The sequence below is a fragment of the Mesocricetus auratus genome, unplaced genomic scaffold, assembly GCF_017639785.1.
Source record: "Mesocricetus auratus isolate SY011 unplaced genomic scaffold, BCM_Maur_2.0 Super-Scaffold_4256, whole genome shotgun sequence".
Classification (NCBI taxonomy): domain Eukaryota; kingdom Metazoa; phylum Chordata; class Mammalia; order Rodentia; family Cricetidae; genus Mesocricetus; species Mesocricetus auratus.
The window spans coordinates 68,120,472-68,148,110 of NW_024429182.1; the positions used below are offsets into that span (position 1 = coordinate 68,120,472).

General features: G+C 42.3%; 1 protein-coding gene across 1 annotated transcript in view; it reads right to left on the reverse strand.

Annotated features, from left to right (window-relative positions):
- Window positions 1-2,254: 2,254 nt before the first annotated feature.
- The window catches only part of LOC101835886 (deleted in malignant brain tumors 1 protein-like), a 121,941-nt gene continuing 96,556 nt past the window's right edge, over window positions 2,255-27,639 (reverse strand). Inside the window, 15 exon segments of the mRNA XM_040731272.1 lie at window positions 2,255-3,015; window positions 6,074-6,456; window positions 7,957-8,132; window positions 9,196-9,228; window positions 10,552-10,863; window positions 12,522-12,563; window positions 14,106-14,141; window positions 14,452-14,490; window positions 22,661-22,699; window positions 22,844-22,882; window positions 22,976-23,011; window positions 24,248-24,292; window positions 25,620-25,658; window positions 25,758-25,793; window positions 26,428-26,463. Of these exon segments, the coding sequence (XP_040587206.1) occupies window positions 2,724-3,015; window positions 6,074-6,456; window positions 7,957-8,132; window positions 9,196-9,228; window positions 10,552-10,863; window positions 12,522-12,563; window positions 14,106-14,141; window positions 14,452-14,490; window positions 22,661-22,699; window positions 22,844-22,882; window positions 22,976-23,011; window positions 24,248-24,292; window positions 25,620-25,658; window positions 25,758-25,793; window positions 26,428-26,463 (1,583 nt within the window). The 3' untranslated portion in view covers window positions 2,255-2,723.

The window sequence follows — 27,639 nt, forward strand, 5'->3', positions numbered from 1 at the left end:
TTATAGGGAATCTGCTGATGTACGACGGATATAAAAGATACCACCCAAGTCCTTACAGGTTTGCTGATTTCCCTGCCCTAAATCAAAGCAGGTGTCCCTCACTTACTTAACAACTTAGTGCTAATCTTTCAAAGGCTTCCCAAATATTCATGTAACAATTCTCCTCTCTGTCTGCCCATATAATCTAAATCTCACTGCCACAAACTCCTTTTTAATATAACACAGAAACACCTAAAAGTTTCACTAGTCGTAGGCAGATCATGTTGAATTTTTTTAAAGATTTATTTATTTTTATTTCACATGTAAGTGTGTTTTACCTGCATATATGTATGTGTACCATGTGTGTGCTGGTGCCTGGGAAGGCTGAGAAGAGGGTATTGGATATCCTGGAACTGGAGTCAGACAGCTGTGAAACAGCTGCCATGTGGGTGCTGGGAGCTTAGCTTGGGTCCTCTACAAGAGCAGCAAGTGCTCTAAACTGCTGAGCCATCCCTCTAGCTTCACATTAAGTTCTTAAGATAACACAACTGTCTGGTCTGGTCACTACCTGTCAGCCATCTCACTATCAGGAATTGATTATAAATTCTGTGTTGGCCATCATGATAGATATTCAGAGACACTACAGGCATGAATAAGCCATTCTAAGAAAACTATCACCTATTGAGACTCTGTGGAGAGTGTAGTCACTGTTACTATAGTAAAGTGATCAAAGGTTCTAGGCCTAGAGTCAGTGCACTAGGAATGGTCCTTACCCCTTTCCTATATAGATCTACTGTCCAGGCTACCTTCACCTTCTGTCTCTAGAATTTGCCCAAATGGATGATAGGGGTTAGCATCATCTGGGGATATGGTAAATGAAGGAGAGAATTTTCTAGCAACCAGGGACATCTGTGCTCCACTCGCCACCTGTGAAGAGTCATCTTTGGATAAGAGCTGCTCAAATGGAGCTGTGGACTGGGACAGGGCAGCAGCCTTTATGGAAATTTCTAGGAAACAGTGGTGCTGAGCCCCTAGTCAGTGGCACTCCCAGAAGCCTAGAGAATAAGTGCCTGTACTTTAGGGGCATTTGATGTCACCTCTGGACACCTACTAACTTTTCTTCCTAAAACATGACTTTTAGAATGTCTCCCAAAGCAAAATCCATTTCTAAGCTTTATCAGGAGACCTACTTAACCAAGCTTTTCAGAAAGGAATACAAAGGGATAGGCATGGAACACCAGGCACATGCCAATCAGAGGGCCAGAGGTGGTCTAGCCTCCCCGGTTTTCTCTGCCTCCCTGAGTTGATCACCTCACTCCCGGCTCTCCACTGAGCCTGCCCAGAATGAAAGGATTCCAGTTTCTTTCTAAATAGGAGTGGGAGTGGCAGGCCAGGCTCCTACCCGGTCAGCTCTGATAGGCGCAGACAGGGCCTCACTGCTGCCTACAGGTGATGAGCACCTCAGACTCCATTCTGCCTTCTCTGAAATCATTCTGTCCTCGTAGGGAATGGAGGCAAGACTCCTTGTCTCATTTTTGTAACCAAACTGAAATGGTCTCTAAGGTAATGTGAGTTGTTCATCAATTTTCCACCTCAGTACCACAGAGTCAGCCCCCAGGTCCCACCAGACACTGCCTTCCTCCCTTCAGAAGGTCATTCTGTCATCTTCTTTCTCACATGCTCTTTAGCAGCAGAGCCCCCAAACAATTTCTTGGATAAAGATGAGTACTCGTTCTAAATATTTCTACTGAGTATTTCTGGACAGCAGAAAGAACAAAATCATTCTGTTCAAATCTGTTCTGAATCCATGTTCTGAAAGAGACTGCACTGAGCAGGATCACATGCTCAAAGCCAATGTGGGGTAGGCAGTGAGACCTTGTCTCCAAAGGTAAAACAAAACAGAGTGAAGCACAGCCTGCTTCTCCTTCCAGGAAACACGGACATTAAAGCAAGGGCAGTCCTCTGCTTCAGGAACAGAACATTACTGACCCGTTCTTGTTTGCTCTTCAGCTTTCTTGGGTGGTTTTCAGGGTCCCCAGATGTTTTGAGAGCATGACTGTGTGCACACGAGGATCTCACAGAGAAGCCCTGTCTTCTTATGACTGCTTAAACCCTCTCATTTGCAAGCTGAAAGTTAGACCCCCAGAAGCTAGGCTCTGATTAGTTCCTTTCAGAACAAAGCAGCTGGATGAAAGAAACTTTTGAAAGTTGTCATCAATGGCTTGTGTCATTCAGTTGTTCCGCTTAAAAGAATTTAAAGAAAATGAACAGTGACTTCCTGGAAAATGATTTATTTTTTTTACAAGATTACTTGCAAGATCTGGTAATGAATTTTCACATTTCCAGAAGAACAGATAGAGGCCCACCCACCTATCAGCACCCAAAGTAGACATTTAAAAACCATCTTTAACTGCCCACGGGGTAAAGAGAGAACCTTGCTTTTTCTAATGTTTTGTACATTTTAAGACAATGATCAACTTCTTAAGAGCAAAGAACAACAAAATCAGCTTTCTTTTTTCTTTTTTCTTTTGGCTGCAAACAGAGCAACTGCCTGTTTGCAGTTGCTCAGGATTATTTAGTGACAAACCCCAGAGAAGCATCCCCTTGGGTTTTTCCACCCATCTAAATGGATAGTGTAGACAGTGAGGTCGATGCGTGTCTTCCGAGTGACCAAACAGTGCTTCCTGGTAAGAATCAGACCTTGCTTCCGGTTTCCTGACACACTCGTGCGAGAGCGAGAGAGATCACCCCAGGGCCTCGCTTTGATTACCTGCTCTGTGGATCTTCAGTGGACCCACTGTTTGGAAATACTCAGTTTGCTCTTCCCTGACCTCTGCAGAGCCCGTGCCTCTCCTTCCCCGCCTTGTACAGTCTTGTGAGCACCGGGAAGAGTAGTCCCCGAGTCGGCAAACAGCAACGTTACACTGCAGGTAAACCACATCATAGTTTTTGAGGAAGCTGAAGGCGTTGAACTTGAACTGGGCCACGTTCTTCCCAGGGCTATGAAGGTTGGAGTAGGAATTGTCTTTGATGCATCTGACGGGGAGAAAAACCCAGACCTAAAAGGTTAACTAGTGCATGATATGAATTTTCTCCAGCCCATATAACCAAACTTGATGCTAAGGTTCTGAATCCCAAATGGAGTTCTTTCCACTACCCTCCTTTTTATGAAGCAACTAATACTACTCTACTATACCACTACTATGACTTTAACACCATTGTTAATGGAAACCCTATACCTGGTCGTAAAGGGAACTGTTAAATACAGTGAAAACAAGTCAAGGTTTTAACTGCAACCTTTGCTTTCTAGGTATACCCTATTTTGTCTAAAGGGAGGGTAGTCAGGTAGATGTTACATTTTAAATATACTTAGATGCAGACCAGTGAATGAGTACTTGGCCTTCTAGCATTCCCAGTGCCCTGAGTTCAATTCCCAGCACTATCCAAGAAAGCATATTGTAAATCATAGGGTGATAAGTGTTGCATCAAGAGGAGATAAAATATAGTTATGTAAAATGTGCAGTTAAAAAGAATCAGAGAAGTCAGAAAAAGGGGTAGGCATAGGGCAGGGAAAGACAAAAGACAAATGTGATGAATGGTGGAGGATTCTAATCTAACTGCTTGGATAAAAACGTTAAATAAGAATAGTTCATATTTACACCAATGTAAAGACAGAAGAATAGACTATAAAATAATACACAAAACATCTGACTATATGTTCTTTAAAAGACAGTCACTTTACATATAAAGACAATAAACTGGAATGGAGTGGAAAACAGTACAGCAGCTGTTCGTCTTACTCAGAACAAACTTCAGAGAGAGCCAAATTGTCAGGGACAAGATGGGTGCTTTACAACTACAAAAGAAAGGGTCAATTCTCTAAGAAGAGATCCTTAACCAAGATAATAGAAGCAAGGAATACTCTTTATCCAAATATAATAATTGCTAATATAATGCACCATCAAGCAGAGCATTAAAATGTAGGAGGCAAAGAGCACTGCAGTGGGATACTGGCAATCCCTATTATAACTGGATGCTTCAATATCCCTCCATCAACTGGTAGGTCCAGTGGGCAGAAAGCCAGTAAGGGTACAAATGACTTAAGGGGTACGATTAATCTACTAGATCTTGTCGGCATTGATTAAACAATCTGTCCAACAAATTCCTCTCAAGTCCAGGTAGAACATTCACTAAGACAGACCACATTCTGGGCCATAGGGCATTCTTAAATAGTCTTAAAAGGATAGAAATACATTCTCAGGTAGCAATGGGATTAAACTTGAAATGAATGGCAGTGGTATTTCTAGAAAATTCTCAAATGCTTGAGAGTAAACAGTATACTTCCTGGTAACTGTTGTATAAAAATGTCCTAAGAGAAATTTAAAACTGTTTTGAATGAAGGGAAAATGATTCCTGTGGTGGTACGGATGGCAATAGCCCATAGAGTCTCATTTTTGAATACTTGGTCCCTAGTTGGTAGAACTATTTGGGAAGCCTTGTTGGAGGATGTGTCTCACTGGGAGTGGGTTTTGAGGTTTCAAAAGATTAGTGCCATTCCCAGTGTACTCTTTCTGCCTCCTACTTTTGAATCAAGACGTGAGTTCTCTGCTCTTCCTGCCACCGTCCCTTCACTCTATCATTATGGACCCTAATCCTCTAAAACCATAAGCCAAATTAAACACTTTCTTTACAAGTTGCCTTGATCATAATGTTTTGTCACAGCAATAGAAAAGTAAATAACATGATACCCAACTTATCAAAATTTGTGGGATACAGTTAAGACAACACTAGGAGGGATTTATAGTATTAAAATGCATATAATTTATAAAGATACCAATCAATCTAAGATTTAAAGGCTAGAGAAAGGGGAGCAAATTAGCCTAAAGCAAGAATATCATGCTAGCTATGAAGTTCTGACTCCTAACTGAACTTCTCACCTTAATAATTTGATCATAAGGAGGGTCAGAAGGGAAGAACCTTCTCCTCCTAGAGCTCTTTCTAGTCTATGCATCTCACGCCACAGCTCACAGACACCTGTGGCAGGTGCTGGCTTGCTCCTCTGAGGAACTTTGTTAGCAGATGTCTCACTGTTCCCCGTGGGCTTAAGGCAGCTATGACTCCTACCACACTAAAACTGTCATTGAGTAAATAATGCATTTTTTAACTAGTTGCCAGTTATCCCATTCAAGAACATTCAGCACCCATCCTCCAGGCATGACCACTGCCAACTCGAAATCAGAACTGCTGGGATCATCCATACCCAGGAGACTCCCTTACCAGGCCATTGACATTCCTTCATACAGGGAGGGAGTGGAAAGGCCATTCCAGCCACTCCCTCCTACCCAACCCCAGGTATATTCAATCTCAGGAGCGCTGGAGTATATAGAAGGTAGAAGGTTAACTGAAGGGGCCTCTATCTGTTCAGCAGTATTAACAGGGATGGGTGTGCCATCCATGCTGAGGTGGCACACTTGGGGTCACCTGTGCAGCTCCTCACTCAAGCTTCTGCAAATAAGCCCAGAGAACTTACTGGTTTACCAAGCTGGACTTGGATGAAGTTTTTCTTTGGGAGGTGGGTGTTGTCCTTCATGCTATCTGGAGCAAACAGACACTTGTGTATGTTCCCCAGAGAAAGCAGTGCAATAGCACCTGATAAAAAATGAAGGAGCCGCAGAGGCAAACAAACTTGCCAAGGTTTTCACTTGGCAAAGCACTCGGTGAACCAAACCAGCCAGAAGACACCTGGCTAGTTTAAACAAGAGCTTATTTTGGAAAAACATATCGACCTATCATTGTGAGCCAAAGTCCCGAAGGTTTGTCCTAGAAAGGAAGGAAGGATTATGCCAGAAAGGGTGGGGAGCAAAGCCCTGGATGGGGTCTTTGAGGAGTGTCACTCCCATGCGCAATCTCAACTGCAGACTGGCCATCCACTTTGAGGTAGTCTAGACTGCTGTATTCCCCACTGTGAACAGAGGTCTGGTAGGGGCACCCGAAACCCTCTGACTTAGGATTCCAGGCTCAGAAACTGCAGGTTCCCCAAGAGAAACCCATGCACATTTAAAATCAGCTGGGCGAGAGTTTCCACATTCCTTACCCTTCCTGGATCAAATCATGTTTGAGAGTTGTGAAATCTCTGGGGTCAGGAGAAGCCACACAGGTATCCACGATGAGCCTCAGATTGGGATTGTGGCTGTGGAGGGTGGCCTGGAGGAAGACCTCTTCCCTCTGACGGGTGTGAGAAGGCCCTCCAACCCCCATACTCTGAGATTCAGGTGACTGGAGGAATGCAATTGATACATCATAGCCGACGTCGTCCTTCTGAGTGTCACTCCCGTGCACAATCTCAACTGCAGACTGGCCATCCACTTTGCAGGTGAACTTGACCTGGGGCACCTTGTGCCTCACAATGACTCGGCCAGGGTGGCCTTGTGTTCTGCCTCTGATGGAATTGGAGTAGCTGAGAGAGCCTTGATGTTCCTGTGGAAATGAGAGAATTGGCAGGCTGTGTACTTGGTGCCTTGGTACTATCTTTTCTATAGCAGATATAGCAGAGCTCCCTCCTTCTAATATGTGCCAAGTGCCAGATTCATGACATACTTGAGGACTGGAGTCCCTGGCTGGACCATTGTAGTAACAGCAGGAAGGTGTGTGTGTGAGTGCGAGTGTGAGTGTGTGTGTGTAGGGGGGGTTGTCCCTTAGTGAGGACTGCTCCTTCTTCCTGTAATAGCCAATCTGTAGAACTTTGAGTTGGGTGGCAAGTCCACTATGTCCATTATGGCTGCCTGGAACTCCCACTCTTTTGAATTCCTCTACACATTCAAGTCCCACCGGCACCCCACACCTATGACCATACCCAGCTTGGATCTTTTACCTTCTCTGCCCTTGATCCCAAGCTAGTTTTGGCTGTAGCCTTGGTTCTTCACCTTGCTTCTTGCTGATACCCACCACACATCACCTCTATCAGAACATATAGGTTAGAAGTGGAATGAATGGACAGTATGATGGGTAGGAGCCACCACCCATACTTCTTCAAATGCCCTGTGTGAATGCTCAGAGGCACATCCAGGCCAGAAACATTTCTGAACCATGTGTGACTCAGATCCACAGACTCTCTGCCAGGGGCCATCTTCCTCCTAGACAGAGGGAGCTTCTGTCTTGGCTTCAGGGGCAGAAACCTCTCAGTTAAGAAATGAAATTTTCACAGAAAAAGGGATAAAAGTGACCACAATGTATATAACCAAACTGCAGACAAAATGCAAGTGTGGTATTCGTGGGATTATGTTCGTTGCATCCCATGGTCAGTTTGAATGAATGTCACCTTCATATCATCAGCTGAGCCTTTTTGTATTTATACAACAGGGAAACAGGAAAACAGTGTCAAGATCATGCTTTGGACCATGTCACTGCCAAAGATACTGAGACGGGTGTCATAGCGGAACAGTTCCTTCATATATACACGAGTTTCCTTAATTTCAATGCCAGTTTTTCATGAGATAAGAAAGTATTTGCTGAGAATTAAATAGATGCATGTATTTTATGACTCCTGAATATCCTAGATGTTTGCATTCTATAGTGTGTAATATGACTACCTGCTTAGTTAGAGACATAGGAGACAGACAGACGACCTGTCCCCCCCTTATACCCAGCACCATAACTTGCTCATGGTAGATATATCCTAATGTTCAGTCAAGAAGCATGTTATGACAAATGCTGTCTTTGAAACTGGAAGAATATTATCAACCTCACTCTTCTTTTACCCAACCCACTATCCATGTCATTGAAGTCAACATTTGTTATACATCATCACAGGATGAGTGTGTCTGAAAAATCTCCAAATGATGGAACATTTCAGGCAAATCAGTGAGCCGCTTAAGGAATGAAGTTCTTCCTCTATGTACTCAGGAAGTTTAATTTTTCTAAGCCTTTCTTCCTGGACTCCATCCATACAAGGTCATCTCTTCAATGTCAGCCTCTTACCTGCCTAACGGTGCCACAGTGGCCATAAGGAATATTGAAGATGAGGTAACGCCCAGTGACTTGGGGGCGACACATCTGATCATTTAAATGGATGTCCCAGGAGGAGTAGCCTAATCTCCGGAGATAGCCTCGGTCAATGATGGCTTGGAAGAGGTGAGGCAAACAGGACAGCTGAGCTGAGGGGAGAGAGAGAGAAGCTGACACATTGATGCATAGCTCAGGGGGCTGTCTGAATGTTATAAAAGTACCACAGACAGTGCTCTGGGATGGGCAGAGCCTGCCTCAGCTTCACTTACTCCAGTGTTTCTTAACCTGTGGGTCACAATCCCTTTGTGGGTTGCATATCACATATTTACATTGTATTCATAACAGCATCAAAATTATACTTATAAAGTAGCAACAAATAATTTTATGGTTGGGGTCACCACAACATGAGGAGCTATATTAAAGGGTCTCAGCTTTAGGAAGGTTGAGAGCCAATGATTTAATCTATGACCTTGACTTGACTTCTACTGATGTGTGTGTGTGTGTGTGTGTGTGTGTGCGCGCGCGCGCGCGCGCGCCCGCGCGCGCGCGCCCACTCACACACATGTTTGTGAAGGAGGCAGTAGGTGAATGTTGGATATCTTGCTTGGTGGCTGTCTGCTTTATTTTCAGGACAAGGTCTCTCATTTAACCTGGTGCTTGAGGCTTTGGTTAGACTGGCTGGCCAGTAAGGCCCCAGGATCCTTCTCCTGTCCCCACCTTCGCAGTGCTGGGTTTACAGATGTGTACCACTGTGTCTGGCTATTATGTGGATGCTCAGGATTAAATAAGTTGTCATGCTTGCATGACAAATACTTTATCAACAGAGGCATCTCCACAGCCCTGACTTTCATTGGCTTTGCTAATATTCTTTTTTTTAAAAAAAGGCTTTGAAATTAGGCCACATCCATAGGGATTCCTGCTTACAATCCATACCCCATAGGCCACAGGTCAGAGCCTTGCTCAGGGGGTTATAGGACAACTCATGACATGCTCAGTCTGATCATGTATCTGTCTGGACTTTTGCACAGACATGAGCTGGAAGAAAAGTGAAAGCAAAAATAGAGAGTTCCCGAGTACAAACTGGCTTCTTTCCTGACCTCCTACTATCAGGCAAATGGACATCCCTTATGGCCTGTTTTTTCTCCCCATTCAGCTACTCTCTCAGTTTCTTCCCCAGTCAGCTTCAGGACCCAGGAGGGAAGATAACTTTACCATTATCCTTGGGCACAGGAGAATCAGCTGGACCTGTTGAGGGGAGATGAAAAGTGAATGTCACTGGTCTGAAACACTGGAGGAGGACAGTAAACTATCATTAGACAAACCATTGCAGCTGGACTGTAATGGCATGAGAACATTACAGAACATGGGAAGAGGGCCCAGTGTCTCTGACAGAGATGGATTCTGACACATGGGAAGGAGCACTGAGAACACAGGTGCTATGAACATCAGATTTATGGGAGCAAAAGAATGGTGAATACAAAAACCACTGCATGAACGAGCTCTTGGATTCTGTCTCTTTCTACACCCAAGCATGCTCAGGGTCCCAGGTTGGGAAAAAATGGATTCTGAGGTTATCAAGGACTTCTCTGGCTCAGAATCAAGACAGGACAGTGTCCCAGGGCCAAGGTTCAGCCCAGGAAATGTGCAGTCAGAGTCTCTCAAGCCCTTTAGACTCAACAGATCCCTTTGGACATGGGACATGGCCACCTTGGTGTATGGTCCAAGAACTGAATGGGTCCTTGTTAAAAGCAGGCTTCTGAGAGGGATGGCTGAACTGTGACAAGGTACAGCAACAATCAAAGTCTGGAGGGTACAGACCCCGGAACAGACAGATGTAGCTTGGTTTCAGGGGGCTGTGATTGTGTTTCTATTTGGGCCCCACATCTATCCAAACAGCTTATACAAGGTAAAAGCAATGGCTGTGGTTTGTAATAAAAGTAGCAACAGAATAGGTAAGGTGAACTCAGGTTTCTTCAAGTCTTAGAACTTCCCAACTCTCTGAAATCTGCATGGGCCAATTTGGGGTTAACAATTAGAAGGAGGCACTGTGCCATAGAGGTGGGCATCAGAATGCCAAGACAGCTGACGATAAAAGATATTCCAAGGAAGATACAGGCAGAATCTTTGCTAAAAAGAACACAGGGAAGCTGGGACACTGTGAGTGTGTTGTAGACTCTGAGGGTTAGTTAGGTCTGGGCTACACAGTGTCTCCAGGATGGGACCCTTGATGAGCTCACAGACTGAGAAAGTAACAGGATAAGCTGTGCCTGGTCCCAGCAACTGCTATGCTGTTAATGGTTCTATGACACTGTCACTCCCTTCTTTGGAATTCATAATTCTTCAGTTACATTTCTGACAAATGCTTCACAGAGCTGGAATTAGAGCGAGCTCATTTAACAAAGTCAGGCCAATGATCAAAATGTCACCACCACTAGCTCTTTGTCTCAAAGTGTGATGTCTTGGCCAAATGATGAACACCTTAAGGATAGGTGGTGCTGAGGCAGAGCCCGGGGATTTTTACAGGCCCATTTGCACAGGAACTGCTGCCTGCTTGCTAGGATCCCCTACCTGCGCAGACCACACCGGCATCCTCATAGTGGTGGCAGTTGTGCCTTATCCAGCCAGCGTGGGCACAGCTCTCCAGAGAGTCCTCCCTGCCGGAGCAGCGCACTTCATTCATCAGGATGGGGCCCGTGCCTGCCCCAAAGCGGCTTCTGCCAGGGGCACCCAGCGCGTGGCCGCAGCCTAGGAGGCGGCACACAACTCGGGCGTTCTTGATATTCCAGCGGTCATCGCATACGGTTCCCCATACTCCCTGGTGCCGCACCTCCAGCCGGCCCTCACAGCGGTTTCGTCCGCCTACCAGGCGCAGAGGCAAGTCTGCGCAGCGAGAAAAGTCAGAGGTTAGGGTCAGGTTTCTATAGTAGACACTATCTCAGGATGACACTTGCAGGGGGATCCTTCTCTACCCCCCTAAAATACCCTTACTTAATACTACTCTTCTTAAGAGGCAACGCTTTAACAACAAAACTGTTGTTAGCACCACAGAACTCTTCAAGAATCATACACCTCAACAACCTCGGTGCTCATCCATAGGGCACTACCACATATAAATACTTCAAAAAAGTTTAATTTTGGATAGAAAACAATAAAACAAAACAAATGAAACCTGTACAACCATGTTGCTTAATAATGAGGATACATTGTAAGAAATGTGCAGTTAGGAAACTGATGATGTACACAAAAAGCCAGCTCTGGGGTCACTAGGCAACATGATCTATGGAGTCATTGCTGTATACGGATACATAACGCTCTATTGTTGACTGAAACATCCTTGTGGGAGGCATGGCTGTATTATTGTGTGCACATGAATATACCTGTGAAGTGTCAGGCTCACAGATAGGTACCAGGTGATGTATCTCTGTACTAGTCAACCCTGCACTGTTTGACCCAAAGAAAAACCTTACTGAATATTAAATCCACAGGCATTAGTTCTGACTATAGTGTGATGATGGTTTGGGTAGCTGCCCTCTCTTGGCCTAATTAGTATTATAATATCGAAAGCAAGATACTTGTGTAGCTAGGAGAATGGACTGAGTTTGCAGATCAGTGGAGGGAGTGTTTGCTGGCACAGTTGAGGTCCTGATTTGCATCGAGCACCAGGAAGGAAAAAAGTGTGACTCATGAATACACATGGGGATCTTCTGAGCCAGGTCTTGGAGGCTGATTTCAAGCATGAGTGACCCACACTGTGTGTATGTTGGTGTGTAATATACCTACAGCCTTGTAACTCTTCCTGTAAGAGGTAAGTGATAAATGAAATCCTAACTGTATCAAAAGACAACTTGTCATTTTTAGTGAGCAGAAAGAAACAAAACCTGCCAGATTAAGGGATAATTGCTTCATCAGTGTAAAATATTAGGTTTGCAAATGTGTATTCTCACAGGCTTGCAATTTAGCTTCAAGCTGAAGAGGGAAACCCTTTCTGTTATTTCAGATTCTAATTGTGTGCAGGAATGCTATCCATGATGTTTTACTTTCTTGACATCAAAATGTGACAAATATTGTTACGTTTTGTTTATTCTTCAAGAGTAAAACAACTTGCTAAATGTTCAAAAAATCTGTATCTCCTGACTTTTTAAGGAAAAAAACTAAAAGCAGTTCAATTTTATAGGTAACTGGTTTTTTTTGTTGTTTGTTTTTTTGAGACAAGATCTCTTTACTTAGTACTGGCTAGCCCTTGGAAATTAGTATATAAATGAAGCTGATTCAAACTCACAGAAATTCACATGCCTCTGCCTCCTGAGTATTGGCAACTGAAGGTGTGTGCCACCATATCTGGATTTAGGCAACATTTTTACAAGGGCCAAGAATAAAGAGGAAGATCATATTCCTCAGGCGCAGTTTTAGGTAAGGAAGATGGAATATTAACAGAGGGAAGCCAGGTAGAGAAGTTATCAACACAAGATGAAATGAAACGTGGTAGCATAAAGTAGCGAATGGAGTTTTACTCCAGCAACAAGCATGGTGATCATTACCAGGTGATGGAGTCACTTTTGTCAAAGAAGTTGGAACTGTGTCTGAAAAAGAAATCAGTGAAAAGAAGGGATTAAAATGTGGCCTCATTGAAATTCTACCTTAGACTTCAGCTCCACAGCAAGAAGTCTGCTCCCAAGCCATATGCGTTTATCGTGTGTGTTGGCACACGCCAGCATGGCAGAGTGTGTAAGATACTGGTGTTGTGGGACACAGCTTAAGAATGCTGTCATGATGCACATCTCCAGCAAGCCAGATAACCCACTCTTCTAACTCTTACAGAAGCTGACCTGAGGAGTTTTACCACTTCTTTAGCATTGGAAAAAATGGAGACTTCAGAGGAAGTCTCCTATGTAACAGGACTATGTGATTCTCAGCTTAAACCCTCAAGCCCCAGGGCCCATGTTCTTTCTAACTATTCTGTATTCCAGGAGCATAAACTGTGGGGGTTGCATTCATGCTGGGCTCAGGGTGGTGAACTAGAAAAGAAGGAAGGTAAGGGTTAAAGGTCACATTAGTTCCAGACAGAGCAGCAGAGGGCTTACTCCTGAAGACAGAAATGCCACAGGGATCAGAGGATTCTCTAGCAAACCCAGGACATTAGAAGGACCTTGGATGAGAGTTGCGACATTTGGTTTTGTCTTGTCAAAACCTTAAGCCAACATGTTCCTTCTTTGTGACTCATTTTCCTCCAAAAATAAGAGATCATTTCTAAATGTTCCTCCTGGCTCTGCATCGAGGCTCTGTTAGCCTGTTAATCCTGTCCCCAGCATCTACCTGCCATCACAGTGCTCAGGGTTAAAAGCAGTGGAGGCCAGTTGTGTTCTAGGGGAGCTGAATGGCCTCTCTTGACACACATTTTCTCTCTTCTGTCTCGTGGGGAAACTGGGCCTGCTATTCTGGCCTCCTTTTGTTTGGTGAAGATGCTCAGAGAGTGACTCCTTGGGGGCTGCAATGAGCAAGAAGCATGGCCAGGGAAGAGGTGACCTCGTCTGGAGTGGAAAATGGAAGAATGCTTTGGTTTGACAAGCAGCATGGTGTAAAACCAACGGCGGGGTGTAAAAAGAACAAATAAATAGAACTATTGTCACGACCTAGTTGTGGTGTGTGTGTGTGTGTGTGTGTTTTCTGGCGTGCTGACTGGGTCAAAGCATGACCTGAAACAACACAACCAACCAAACGAGATGCGGACCCTTTGCCCAGCCTCTCTCAGGTTCATATGATCAAAATTAGGGCAAGGGTGAAGGTGCCTGCAGTGGAAGGACCACTTCAGTGTCTATGTGAAGAAATGTGAATACCATCTCGGAGAAGAGGATGTGGGGTTTGTGTGTATATCAGGCGTATGTCATAGGCAGAGTTCTGCACACAGAGGTTTCATTCCCAAATAAGAAGAGCAAAAGCTGTGTTTCAGTTAAGAAACTGAAAAGATTGCTGGAGATCTTGGCAGCACCTGTGTGTGGAGCAGAGGAGAGGATGCTTTGAATGAATGTCTTTATTTGATGACAGGGGGATTGTGAAACAGGTTCATTTTGTAAATATGGCATGACAAGCAAGAAACAGGCTATGTAAGAACAATGGTGGCTTACCACTTGGAGAGGTCAGTTCTGCTGAGGTTGAAGACTCTACAAAGAACAGAGGAGACATAGCTAGTTTCACTTGCCAAAAGAAAGCAGAAAAGTCCTGAATAGGTTTGATTTAAGAAATGTGACAGGCTGAAAAGATTACCAGACATCTTCTCTGCTGCAACTGAAGACTCATCTGTGCATAAACCCAAAGAAGAGGATGCTTTAAATTCTACTGAAAGACACTGAGGGCGTGTTTCACTATCTTTACTTGGTGGTCAATATGATCATTAAGCAGATTCAGTTTTGAAACAAACCTAATAAATAAGAAACTCATCTCTTTAATTTAAGTAGCACAGTGGGGACTTACCATTTGGAGAACTTGCTTCTGCTGAGGTTGAAGAAGTATCTACAGACAAAAAGATGAGACATAGTGATGCCATTTACCATGATAGAAAGGGAAAGGCTCTCCTTATGTTTCATAAATGTGAACTTCTGGGTAAGATGGGAACTTAGAAGCTATATTGTGTATGTATGAACATAATTGAGGAGAAGGACTTAGTATGCCACTACAGTGTTCCAGACAACTCTCTGACTCAGTATCCACTGATAGCTGTATTTTCCAGAGAGCATCTCCCACAAATGGTACTATAAGCATCTAGGTTACATGTGAATGGAGTGTGGACTGAAGCAGGAAAAGGAGCTTAGTTGTCTTGTTGCTGGCACCTGTTGCTGGGACACTGACACCACTGATAACCTTCTGTCCAGTATTAACTGTGACCCATCCACAGGACTGGCACTGGAAAAGCCAATAGAAATTTTGGAAATGAAAGAGTCAATCAAGTAAAAGCACAACAGAAAGTGTCACCATTGGACAAGACCAAGCAGAAGAATGAATTTCAGGGTTCTACCACAAGCAGAAGCAACAATACAGGCTGAAATACATAAAGAACAAAAATCAACAAATATGACTCATCTTGCAAGAAATCAAGCCTAAGAAACCAAGGGATAGAAGAAGGAGCTCACTCACAGTGGGGCAACTGCTGCTCTATGCTGCTCCAAACAGGACTGCCAGCCAACTCCTCCCACAGCCCTCATCACACAGTCAAGGACATCGCATTCATCTTTACTCCCACCATGGGAAGTTAAATCTGAGCACAAGGCACAAAGGGACCATGGACATGAGGAAGAGGATCCACCAAGAGCTAAGGAACCAGTTGTTAGAGGGTTTGTCTTAGATAACTGAAAATCAAATGACGGGAAAATCTAGAGGTCAACAGCAGAATTTGTGAACTTAAGAGTTCCTCATTTTAGTTAGTGTAGGCTTGATCAGGTTCAAATCCCCTCATGGTACTAAAATAAAAAACCTTGAGATCAGAGCTAGAATATCTAGAGGTCTGAACATATTGAGAAAGGCACTTTCAAGTCTCACACATTGAAATCTAAGTGGAATATACGAGAAAATATCAGGACCGTAAGACCTCTGAAAACCTTGGATGATCTAAAAAACTTGGATCTTGTCAACTGTGAGGTCACTAACCTGAATGATTACCAAGAGTGTGTCCTCAAACACACCTGCCCCAACTGATAGTCACCAAGAGAACCAGGAACCTCATTTAGATACAGAGGCTAGGATGAAGAGGAGGATGAAAAAGGGGATGTGGACAGGGTGGATGAAGAGTTTGATGAAGAGGAGGATGAAAGTATAGAAGAAGATGATGGCAAAGATGAAGTCATTGGTGAAGGAAAAGAATATGAGCGTGGCATAGAAGCTGATGGAGGTAAAGACAAAGAAGAAAGCAGGAAAGAGAGAGAGAGGATAAAGGAGAAGATTATTCATCAAATAACTTGCAAAAACAGAATCAATGAGTCAATGGATATTGGTGGGATATTTGTAGTTTTGATAGATGTTTATAAAAGCTGTGATACAAACTTCAGGAGACATACCCACTGAAAGAGCCAAAGGCTAGTTCCTGTGACACTCTGTTTTCCCCCGCTTAATCTCCCATTGACAGTGGTAATCTCCAACACCAATCTTGGGAACCCTGCTCTAACAAATTTGTAAAAATTATTAGATTTTCATGTAAGTCTCTTGCTGAAGTATGAATGGCTATGATTGGTAAGTCAACTGTGCCTACCAAAAGTTGTAATGACACTTTTATGTTCAGCAAAAAGAAAATGCTTGATAATGAAATTTTAACTCTTGGGGTCAGAAAATAATGTATGATGGGGATAAAAGGCCTGGTTAACAAGTTGGATGGCTAGGGAAGAATAAAACTAGATCTACATCTTTTACTTTGCACATAATTAATTCAGGATAGATCAGAGACCTTAATGTAAAACACAAAATGCCGAAACTGCTAGAAGACAACAGGGGAAAAATATTTAAAGATGCAGAAACAGGCAAAAGCTTTTGAATAGGACTCTATTAAATAACTAAAATTTTGACTACATGCAATTAAAAAGCTTCTGTACAGCAAAAGAAACCATCAGCAGAGTTTACACACAGTTCACAAAATAGGGGAAAATCTCCTCCAGCTAATTCAGATAGTTGGCTGTTATCTAGAATCCATAAAGAACTTCAAAAATGAAATCCCAAACCCTAAATCTGACAGCCAATAGATGGGCAGACAATGGAACAGACAGTTCAAAAAGAAAGAAATGCAAATGACCAATAAATATTTTTGAAGTTGCTCAACATCCTTAGCCCATCAGGAAAATGTAAGGTAAGACTACTTCTTGGGGAAGGAGCTTGGTCCTGCCTTAACTTGATATGCCATGCTTCGTTGAGTCCCATGGGAGGCCTGCTCCTTTCTGAGTAGATAAGGAGTGGATGTGGGAGGAGGGTAGACAGGAGGTGGGGGAAGGGAACGGGAGGTGTGGAAGAAGGGGAAACTGTGGTTGGTACGTAAAATAAATGAAAAAAAAAATAAAGAAAACACAGAATGAAGGGATGCTGGAAATAGAAAAGCTCGGTAAACGGTCTGGAATTACAGATGCAAGCATCACCAATAGAATACAAGAGATAGAAGAGAGAATCTCAGGTGTTGAAGACTCATTAGAGGACATAGCATCGTCAACCAAAGAAAATCTCAAAACCAACAAATCCTTAACACAAAATATTCAGGAAATATGGGACACCGTGAAGAAGCCAAACCTGAGAATAATAGGTATAGAAGAAGGTGAAGAACTTCAACTTAAAGGTACAGAAAACATATTCAACAAAATCATAGAAGAAAACTTCCCTAACCTAAAGAAAGATATGCTTATGAAAGTACAAGAATCTTACAGAACACCAAATAGGCTTGACCAGAAAAAGAAGTCACCTCGCCATATAATAATCAAAACATCAAACCTACAGAGCAAAGAGAAAATATTAAGAGCAACTAAAGAAAAAGGCCAAGTAACATATAAAGGCAGACCTATCCGAATTACACCTGACTTCTCAATGGAAACGATGAAAGCCAGAAGATCCTGGTCAGATGTCCTACAAACGCTAAGGGAACAAGGATGCCAGCCCAGACTACTATATCCAGCAAAGCTCTCAATTACCATAGATGGAGAAAACAAAATATTCCATGACAAAGCCAGATTTAAACAATACGTATCCATGAATCCAGCTCTACAGAAAATGCTAGAAGGAAAACCTAGAGCCAAGGAAGATAACTACATTCACAAAGACACAGGCAATATAGAATCATACTTTACAAAACACTAAAAGAAAAAGGGAGGAGAAACTACACAAAATAACTTCACTAACAATAAATCAAGCGCAAACAAGGATCACCAGTCAATGGTCATTAATATCCCTCAATGTCAGTGGCCTCAACTTACCTATAAAAAGACACAGACTAGCAGAATGGATACGAAGACAGAACCCTTCCTTCTGCTGCATACAAGAAACACATCTCAACACCAAAGACAGACGTTATCTCAGAGTAAAGGGCTGGGAAAAGATCTTCCAATCAAACGGCCCCAAGAAACAAGTGGGTGTAGCAATCCTAATATCTAACAAATTAGGCTTCAAATTAAAATCAATCAAAAGAGATGAAGAAGGGCACTTCATATTCATCAAAGGAAAAATACATCAAGACGAAGTCTCGATTTTAAATATCTACGCCCCAAATACAAAGGCACCTACATTCGTGAAAGAAACATTACTAAAGCTCAAAATGCACTTAAAATCTCACACACTAATAGTAGGAGACTTCAACACTCCGCTCTCACCGCTAGATAGGACCTCCAGACAGAAACTTAACAAAGAAACAAAAGAATTAATAGAAGTTATGACCCAACTGGGTTTAACAGACATCTATAGAACATTCCACCCAAATACAAAGGGATATACCTTCTTCTCGGCACCACATGGAACCTTCTCTAAAATTGACCACATAATAGGAAACATAGCAAATCTCCACAGATAAAAAATTGGAATAACCCCTGCATTTTATCAGACCACCATGCATTAACATTAGAATTCCACATTAACACAAATTGCAGAAACCCTACAAACTCATGGAGATTGAACAATGCACAATTGCACCATGCCTGGGAAAAGGAACAAATAAAAAAGAAATTAAAGACTTCCTCAAGTTCAATGAGAATGAAGACACAACATACACAAACTTATGGGACACTTTGAAAGAAGTGCTGAGAGGAAAGTTTATAGCACTAAGTGCCCACATGAAAAAACTGGAGAACAGTCATACTAGAGAATTAATAGCACAGCTGAATGTTCTAGAACAAAAAGAAGCAAACTCCCCCAGGAGGAGCAGACGCCAGGAAATAATCAAATTGAGGGCTGAAATCAATCAAGTAGAAACCAGGAAAACATTGAGAAGAATCAATGAAACAAAGAGTTGGTTCTTTGAGAAAATCAACAAAATAGACAAACCTCTGTCCAAACTAACCAAAAGACAGAGAGAGAACATGCTAATTAACAAAATCAGGGATGAGAAAGGGGACATAACAACGGACTCTGAGGAAATCAAGAGAATCATCAGGGCATACTTTGAAAATCTGTACTCCACAAAATTTGAAAATTTAAAGGAAATGGACAATTTCCTGGATAGATATCACTTGCCAAAACTAAATCAAGAACAGATAAATAATCTAAACAGACCTATAACCCCTAATGAAATAGAAGCAGTCATCAAAAGTCTCCCAAACAAAAAAAGCCCAGGCCCAGATGGCTTCAGTGCAGAATTCTACCAGAAATTCAAAGAAGAGCTCATTCCAATACTCGTCAAAGTATTCCACACTATAGAAGCAGGAGGCTCACTGCCAAACTCTTTCTACGAGGCTACAATTACCTTGATACCCAAGCCACACAAAGACACAACTAAGAAAGAGAACTATAGACCAATTTCCCTCATGAACATTGATGCAAAAATACTCAATAAAATACTTGCAAACCGGATTCAAGAACACATCAGAAAAATCATCCACCATGATCAAGTAGGCTTCATTCCAGGAATGCAGGGATGGTTCAACATTAGAAAATCTATCAATGTAATCCACCATATTAACAATCTGCGAAAGAAAAACCACATGATCATCTCACTAGATGCTGAAAAAGCCTTTGACAAAATCCAGCACCCCTTCATGATAAAGGTCCTAGAGAGATCAGGGATAACAGGAACGTACCTGAATATAATAAAAGCAATTTACAGTAAACCAACAGCTAACATCAAACTAAATGGAGAGAAACTCAAAGCAATTCCTCTAAAATCAGGAACAAGACAAGGCTGTCCACTCTCTCCATATCTCTTCAATATTGTACTTGAAGTTCTAGCTACAGCAATAAGACAACAAAAGGAGATAAAGGGGATACAAATAGGAAAAGAAGAAGTCAAACTTTCATTATTTGCAGATGATATGATAGTTTACATAAGTGACCCAAAAAACTCCGCAAGGTTACTCCTAGAGCTGATAAACACCTTCAGCAATGTGGCAGGATACAAGGTAAACTCAAAAAAATCAGTGGCCCTATTATATACAGATGATGAAGTGACTGAGAAAGAAATCAGAGAAACATCACCTTTTACAATAGCCAAAAACAGCATCAAATATCTGGGGATAATGTTAACCAAGGAAGTGAAAGACCTGTATATCAAGAACTTTGTGTCTTTGAAGAAAGAAATCAAAGAAGATACCAGAAAATGGAAAGATCTCCCATGCTCTTGGATTGGTAGGATCAACATAATAAAAATGGCAATCTTGCCAAAAGCAGTCTATAGATTCAATGCAATCCCTATCAAAATTCCATCACAATTCTTCAAGGACCTGGAAAGAACATTAATCAACTTTATATGGAAAAACAAAAGGCCCAGGATAGCCAAAACATCCCCATACAATAAAGGAACTTCAGGAGGCATCACCATACCTGACTTCAAGCTCTATTATAGAGCTATAGTCCTGAAAACAGCTTGGTATTGGCACAAAAATAGGCAGGTAGACCAATGGAACCGAATCGAAAGCCCTAATTTTAACCCACACACCTATGAACACCTGATTTTTGACAAAGAAGCTAAAACTGTACAGTGGAAAAAAGAAAGCATCTTCAACAAATGGTGCTGGCATAACTGGGTAGTGGTATACAGAAGACTGCAGGTAGATCGATGTTTATCGCCTTGTACAAAACTTAAGTCCAAATGGATCAAAGATCTCAACATACATCCAGCCACACTGAAACTTTTAGAAGAGAAAGTGGGAGATACTCTTCAACGAGTTGGTACAGGAGACCACTTCCTAAACATAACACCAGTGGCACAGGCACTGAGATCAACAATTAACAAATGGGACCTTCTGAAACTAAAAAGCTTCTGTAAGGCAAAGGACACAATCAAAAAGACAAAAAAGCAGGCCACAGAATGGGAAAAGATATTCACTAACCCTATATCTGACAGAGGGCTAATCTCCAAAATTTACAAAGAACTCAAGAAACAAGTCTCCAAAACACCAAAGGATCCACTTGAAAGGTGGGGTACAGAGCTAAATAGAGAATTCTCAGTAAAGGAGGCTAAAATGGCCAAGAGACACTTAAGAAAGTGCTCAACATCCTTAGCCATCAGGGAAATGCAAATCAAAACAACTCTGAGATACCATCTTACTCCTGTCAGAATGGCTAGAATCAAAAACACCGAAGACAATTTATGCTGGAGGGGATGTGGAGAGAGAGGAACACTCCTCCACTGCTGGTGGGAATGCCGACTCATACAGCCTCTTTGGAAATCAGTATGGAGATTCCTCAGGAAAATGGGAATTAATCTACCACTAGACCCAGCAATTCCACTCTTAGGCATTTATCCAAATGAGGCAGGTTCATACAACAAAGGCATCTGCTCCACTATGTTCATAGCAGCATTGTTTGTAATAGCCAGAACCTGGAAGCAACCTAGATGCCCCTCAACTGAAGAGTGGATAGAGAAAATGTGGTACATTTACACAATGGAGTATTACTCAGCAGAAAAAAACAATGGAATCTTGAAATTCACAGGGAAATGGATAGCACTGGAAGAAACCATCCTGAGTGAGGTAACCCAGTCGCAAAAAGACAAACATGGTATGTACTCACTCATATATGGATTTTAGATATGGATCAGGATAGTGCCAGTCTGCACTTCCACAGATAGAGAGTCTGGGAAACAGGAAAGAACCTAAAAGATATGCATATATGCATAGTACCCAAGAGAAGAGGATGGAGACAAGATCCTCTGAATGGATGGGGAACAGGGCGAGGGGGGTAGTGGGACCTGGGAAGAATAGAGGGGGTAAAGAGGAAGGGAGTTGGTCATGGGGGAACAGGAAGTTGAGGGGGTGGGGGTAGAATAGGGGGAAGAGGGAATCATAGGATCGAAGACAGATCAGGCACCAGAGTGACCTCGAGTGATCTAAAGGTATAACATCAATTGGCAAGCTAAGCAATAGTGGAAGGACCACCTCGAATGCCCATTCCTGATAATGAACTTGATGTCTATAACTATCCGGGAGCCTACATCCTGGGACTGATGGAAGCAGAGGCAAACACACAACTAAGCACTGAACTGAACCCAAGGAACCCAGTGACAGAGAGAGAGGAATGATGAGCAAATTGGCAAAGAATGGGCTGGCAAAACCAGCAGAGACAGCTGATCTGAACAGGGGAGTGCTCTTGGACCCCAGACCGACAGTGGGGAGGCCAGAATGGGACTGATCTGGACCCCCCAAATGTGAGTGTCAGTGAGAAGGCCTGGACAACCTATGGGGCTCTGAGCTGTGGATCAGTGTCTATCCCTGGTATACAATCGGTCTTCATGTGCCTATAGCACAAAGAGAGATGCTCTCTCAGCCTGGACTCTTAGGGGAGTGCCTTGACCCTACCAAGAGTAAAATGATAGACTCTAGACATCCCCTATGTGGAAGGATTTGGCAATAGGGTGGGAGGGAGGTTGGAAGGGGAGTGCGGGAGGAGGGGAGGGAGAGGGAACTGGGATTGACATGTAAAACAAGCTATTTAAAATTAAAATAAAATAAAAAACAAAAAAAAACAAAAAAAACAAAAAAAAATAAAAAAGAAATGTGACAACAGAAAACCTTACCAGAGGAGCTCATCTCTCCTGCTGAGGATGAAGACATATCTGTGTAGGAAGCCAGAGAAGGGGGTGCTTTAAAATGGACCAGCTTTTACTGATCAGTATTTGATGCCAAAATGATCATTAAGTTTAACATGACAAATAAGACTCTCAGTTCAGTATTTTAAGCAGCAGAACAGGGGGACTTACCAGTTGTAGAACTCGATTCTGCTGAGGCTGAAGACATATCTAGAAATCAAAAGGAGATGCACAACTGAATCCACTTGCTGAACAGGGGACAGACTGAAATTGTGTCTAACTTAATGTGACAGAGAGTGTTACCAGAGGATGTCTCTTCTGCAGAGGTTGAAGACACATCTGTGTAAAAATACAGAAAGCATGATGCTTAGAAAGAATGATCTTTGGTTTGTGGCCAATAGAACAATTAAATAGGTTCATTTTCTAAATACAACATGACAGGTAAGAAACACATGTGTGTTAATGAAGATACAAGTTATTATTTGGGTGCAGGACATGAAGAAATAAAACTGGGACTGAACTGGAAACATTCTCTCTGCTGGCTAGTTTTCACAGTGCTGGGAGGCTCTATTCAGGCTGCCGGGGGATAAATGTCAAAAACAATCTTACTCAGCTGTTAATATTTAATGCTGTAGTACTAATGTGCTAGACATGATGTACTAACAGGTATAAGAGTGCTGTGACTGCTATAGGGGTAACCAAACACTTTCTGACTGGATTTGAAGCCCTCCCCAAAGAAGGGAATTTATATCGAGTATTGTAAACTTGGTCTGGGTACGTGATAAGCTCCAGTGGGGAAGGTACTGTAGTTGTCTTGCTAAGTGGACACAAAGTGACTGTCAAATTGATTTCTAAATACTCATAGTTATGCTCACAGACTAGTGTCACTCCTGACTTTGGCCAGAGAAGTTTGCTTTTGCAAGGGTTTATGGTTCTTACAGAGACTCACAACTTGCCAAAGTGCTGAGAATAGGTGATTTTTATGCTTAGCCTCAAATGAGACCTCAATATTGCCTCTTTCAGGTCTCAGGAAACTGCATGGAAGAGGGAGTAGAAAGAACATAACCTGGGTGTTTGGGAACATTGTCTTCTGGGCATGGCAGATGTTGCACTCCTGATTCTCAGCAGCTATGATTATTTACACAAGACTTGCACAGGATTGAGTTCATCTTTATCCTGTTGTAGAAAGAGGAGTTCCTGAGCCCTAATCCCTCCCTATAGGCGCTGTAGGCAATTGAAGGTTGCTGAGAGAGAGTGAAGGGGAGCTGGGTGGCTTTCTTTGGTGTTGCAGTCACTGATAAGTTGTCTGTGCTCTTTTCAGTAACTCCTCACCTATGCTTTGCCAGGTAACCTTAATTAAACTGATTAGTTCATAAAACTAAGCTATGAAATAGAAGATGTTCTAGCTCGAAAGAGGAACAGAATTATTAAGAGTATGAGGGGCACAGAGGAGTGTGGTGGAGGTGAGAATAATCAAGTGTAAAATTGTCATAACAAAATTCATTAGCATGTGTATAATGATTTAAAACAAAAAGCACTTATCATTAGTTAAAACAACACAGTGAAGGACATTACCAGTTAGCTCTCCACTCTTCCCCGCTACTGAGGTTGAAGACATATCTATGAGCAAAGATATGTGTTGTCACTTTCCAAAGAGAAAGAGGAAAAACTGTGACCGTGTTTCACTTAGGAAATGTGATGGGGTGAAAAGATCACCAGAGGAGATCTCTGCTGTGATTAAAGATTCATGTGTGTGGAAACCCAGAAACAGGATGCTCTGAAATGAGTAGAATGGTATTGGGGGTAGGTTTCATTCACTTTGCTTTATGATTAATGTGATATTAAATAAATTTACTGTCTAGATACAGCGCAACAAATAAGAAATGTCTTCACTAGCTAAGCAGCACAATGGAGAGGTCTACCATTTGGAGAGCTTGATTCTGCTGAGGCTAAGGAAGTATCTACAGACAAAGAGAAATAAATATTTAGATAATCTGCCAAACAGAAAGAGAAAAGGTTGTCATTTGTGTAGTGTAAAATCATGATAGGCAGAAAACATTACCGGAGGAGGTATCATCTGCAGAGACTGATGATGCATCTGTGTAGAAAGACAAACAGGATGCTTTGAAATGAATACAATTATACCCGGGCTGGTTTTTATTAGCTTTACTTTGCAGTCAATGTGGTCATTAAATAGATTTACTGTCTAAATATACATAGCAAATAAGGGATTTCTTCACTAGGTAAGCAGCACAATGGAGTACTTTACCATTCAGAGAGCTTGATTCTGCTGAGGTTGACGAAATGCCTACAGACAAAGAAAGAAGAGCCGGGGCTAGGTCCTTTGCCCAATGGGAAGAGTAAAAGCTTTCACTGTATTTAATAAATACAGAAAGATTACCAGAGGATGTATCTTCTGGTGATGAAGATGCATCTATATATAAACCCAGAAAATAGGATGCTTTAAAATGAGTATACTGGATTGGGAGCATGGCTCAGTAGGTAAAGCGCTTACCTTACAAACATGTGAACCTGAGATCAACTCAGGGCACCCACATAAATGCTGGGAGTGGTTGTGTGCCCTATCTTCCCAGCACAGGGAGACAGAGAAAGGAGGATGCCCATAGCTCTGTGCTCAGTCTCTCAGTCTCTCTAGCCTAATCAGTGAGCGCCAGGCCAGAGAGAGACCCTGCCTCAAAGGAGGTGAACAGAAGTTCCTGAGGATGACATCCAAGGTTCTCTTCCAGCCTCACATGCACATATAGAATAGTGCTCATAGTCCCCATACAAACATCATCCACAAGCTTGTGAAAGATATGCTTCTTGTCACTGGGCTTTATTTTGTGTCAGTGTGATTATTAAATGGGCTCATGTTCTAATTACAGCACGACTGATAAGAAATTCACTTCATTTAGCTAAACAGAATATTGGGGACAACATTCATTACCAGTTGGAGAGCTGGATTCTGCTGAGGCTGAAGGAGTATCTACAGACAGAAAAATAAATATTTAGATAATTTACCAAATAGGAAGAGAAAAGGCTGTCATTTGTTTACTGTAGAAGCATGACAGGCAGAGAACATTACCAGAGGAGGTATCTTCTGTGGAGACTGAAGATGCATCTGTGTAGGAAGTCAGAAAACAGGGAGTTGCAATTTTAGTGTCCTGATAAGAAATGGCCCAGTAGGTAAATACTTGCCTTGAAAGCTTGTGACTCTGAGATCAATTCTCAGAACCCATGTAAAACTGCCTGGAGTGATGTGTACTTGTAATCCCAGCACTGGAGAGAAAGAGGCAAGGAGAACCCTGTGCCTGTGGCCAGTTACCCTACCCCAATTAGTGAGCTCTGAGCCAATGAGAGACCCTGTCCCAAAGGAGAGGGAATGTGCTCCAGAAATTGACACCCAACATTGTCCTACAGCCTCCACATACATGTGCATACAGGTGCAAGAACACTATCATGTGTATGCACCATCATACAAGAGCATACACACTCAAAGAATGAGCATTTTTTGCATTTTTAAATTTTGGGCAATGTAATCATTAACTGAGCTTATTTTTAAATACAACATGAAAACTATCTGAATATATAAGTAGCACAAAGAAGGAGTCTATCAGGTGAGAACTTGCTTCTGTTGAGGTTGAAGATATAGCAATAAACCCATAAGAAAAAAGTTATCCTTAGATTAATTTTGTAGTTAAAAGGGGAAGCTCTGGTTGTTTAAATTGATAGATGTGACAGGTTGAAAACATTACCTGAAGAGGACTCCTCGGCTGAGGCTGAAGATGCATCTGTGTGTAAATCCAGAGAACCGGATAATTTTTTAAGTGATTGTCTTCCATTGACCTTTGCCTTATGGTCAATATGATTTAAATATATTAATTTTCTGAATATGAATGGCAAATAGGAAAAGCATCTCTGTTGGTGAAGATACCATACACCTTGCTGGCAGGTCATGCAGAAATAAGGCTGTAACCAAGCAGGAAGCTTTCTCCCCAGTAGCTAGCTTTTACAGTGTAGGAAGATGCTATGCAGTCGCTGGGGATGAAGTGTGGGCAGCAACGTTCCTCATCTGTAAACCTCACGGGCTACCTTACTGACTTTCCAGGCAAGATAAGCCCACTGGTTTAAGAGTGGCCTGGCTGTTCTGGATGTAACCAACTCTTTTCTTATTGTATGTGAAGCTGCTCCATAGGAGTTCTGTATTGAAACCTAGTCAAAAGTCCATGGTACCAGAGGTGATAGGCTTTAGTGCCAAAACTGTGGTTGTTGTTTTGCTAAATGGGTGTGACATTGTTGTCAAGTTGACATCTAAGTAATTGTGTTGTGATGAGTTCTGGTTTTAGCTTTGGTCAAAGAAGCTTCTCTTTGCAATGGCTGGTAGTTACTGTAGGGACTCACAACTGGTCAAAGTGATGATAACAAGTGACTTGAATGCTCAGCCTTAAATCAGGCACTTCTGTTTCCTCTCCAGGATCAGGGAGTTGCATGTAATAGGAGTCAGACTTATCCTGGTTTCATTTAAGGTTATAATTAACTCTAATGACACACATTTCATTATGAAGAGCACATTAAAAATCTTTAAAACAAAGCAAGGGTAAAGGCTGTAGGAAGTGATGGAGTACTGTGGAACATTATGTTCTGGGTATGGAGTGGTACGATTGTGTTCTTGAACTCTCCACCAATGTAATTATTGCACATGACTTGCCCAAGGTTGAGCCTATCATCATTGTTATGGAAGTGGGAGATTCATGAGACTTGCCAATCCTCAAGGGTCTATACAATACCTGCTTGCTATGGGAGTGAGAGACATTTACTTTAGTAGCACAGTCACTGCCAATGCTTTCAGAAATAACCCTCAATTATGCTTCTCCGGTAATCCAAATCAACTTCTTTGCCCATAAAATGAAAAGGTACCAAAGTAGAAGAGGTCCTCACTGGGAAGAGGAACAGGGTGAGGAGGACTG